The sequence below is a fragment of the Eimeria mitis genome, genomic scaffold (genome assembly GCF_000499745.2).
Source record: "Eimeria mitis Houghton genomic scaffold, Emh_scaff354, whole genome shotgun sequence".
Lineage (NCBI taxonomy): Eukaryota > Apicomplexa > Conoidasida > Eucoccidiorida > Eimeriidae > Eimeria > Eimeria mitis.
Genome location: NW_013571883.1, coordinates 1,844 through 2,415, shown reverse-complemented (window position 1 = coordinate 2,415; position 572 = coordinate 1,844). Strand labels below are relative to the sequence as shown.

General features: G+C 63.3%; 1 protein-coding gene across 1 annotated transcript in view; it reads left to right on the top strand.

Annotated features, from left to right (window-relative positions):
- EMH_0009160 (uncharacterized protein) overlaps positions 1 to 572 on the top strand; it is a gene marked incomplete at both ends in the record, with an annotated part of 3,287 nt that overhangs the window by 1,706 nt on the left and 1,009 nt on the right. Inside the window, 2 exons of the mRNA XM_013498580.1 lie at positions 3 to 105; positions 263 to 572. Coding sequence (XP_013354034.1) covers positions 3 to 105; positions 263 to 572 — 413 coding nt within the window. The remainder of the gene's footprint in view (positions 1 to 2; positions 106 to 262) is intronic.

The following is a 572-nucleotide window of genomic DNA, read 5'->3' as shown; positions in this document are numbered from 1 at the left end:
GCAGCAGCAGCAGCAGCAGCAGCAGCAACAGCAGCAGCAGCAGCAACAGCAGCAGCAGCAGCAGCAGCAGTGGGGTGCATACCAGGCGAGGAAGATCTCTGAGGCGTCCTCAACAGCCAGCGGGGCCCAACGCTGAATGCAGCAGCAGCAGCAGCAACAGCAGCAGCAGCAGCAACAGCAGCAGCAGCAGCAGCTGCAGCAGCAGCAGCTGCAGCAGCACCGACAGCGCTGCTTCCGATGAGTGGCTGCCGCCGCCAAGCAGCATAACTACCAGGGCCAGCAGCAGCAGCAACAGCAGCAGCAGCAGCAGCAGCAGCAGCAGCAGCAGCAGCAAGGGCTCTAGCTGCGCGTACTGGGGGGAGGGGGAGGAGGCCCCCAAGAGACCGCAGCGCGCTGCTGCTGCTGCTGCTGTTGCTGCTGCTGCTGCTGCTGCTGCATCCGGCTTCTTTCAGCTGGAATGTGAGCAGCAGCAGCAGCAGCAGCAGCAGAGAGAAAAACAAAAAGAAGCAGCAGCTCACCAGCAGCAGCAGCAGCAGCAGCAGCAGGTAGAAGGGCTGCAAGAGGAAGGCCCC